Source organism: Buceros rhinoceros, unplaced genomic scaffold (assembly GCF_000710305.1).
Source record: "Buceros rhinoceros silvestris isolate BGI_N320 unplaced genomic scaffold, ASM71030v1 scaffold24669, whole genome shotgun sequence".
NCBI lineage: Eukaryota > Metazoa > Chordata > Aves > Bucerotiformes > Bucerotidae > Buceros > Buceros rhinoceros.
In genome coordinates, this window is record NW_010433613.1 from 1134 (window position 1) to 1366 (window position 233).

General features: G+C 68.2%; 1 protein-coding gene across 1 annotated transcript in view; it reads right to left on the bottom strand.

The window, feature by feature from the left end:
- CPLX2 (complexin 2) overlaps positions 1-133 on the bottom strand; it is a gene marked incomplete at its 3' end in the record, with an annotated part of 1262 nt that extends 1129 nt beyond the window's left edge. Inside the window, 1 exon segment of the mRNA XM_010144180.1 lies at positions 103-133. Coding sequence (XP_010142482.1) covers positions 103-133 — 31 coding nt within the window.
- Between the last annotated feature and the right edge of the window lie 100 nt (positions 134-233).

Here is a 233-nt window from a genome sequence, read left to right on the forward strand (position 1 = left end):
GGCTCTGTCCCCCCATCGTGTCCCACCCACCGTGATCCCCGGGGTGCCAGGCCAGCATTGCTCCCGGAGCGGGGACCCTGAGGGGGCAGAGCACCCACTCACCACCCAGCGCTTGCTTCATGACGAAGTCCATGGTGCCGGTGTGTGCGTGTGGCTAGGCCAGTGCCCAGCGCTCATCCACTGCCGTCCGGGCTTGCTGACCACCGGCACCCGCACAGGCAGAGAGGGACACA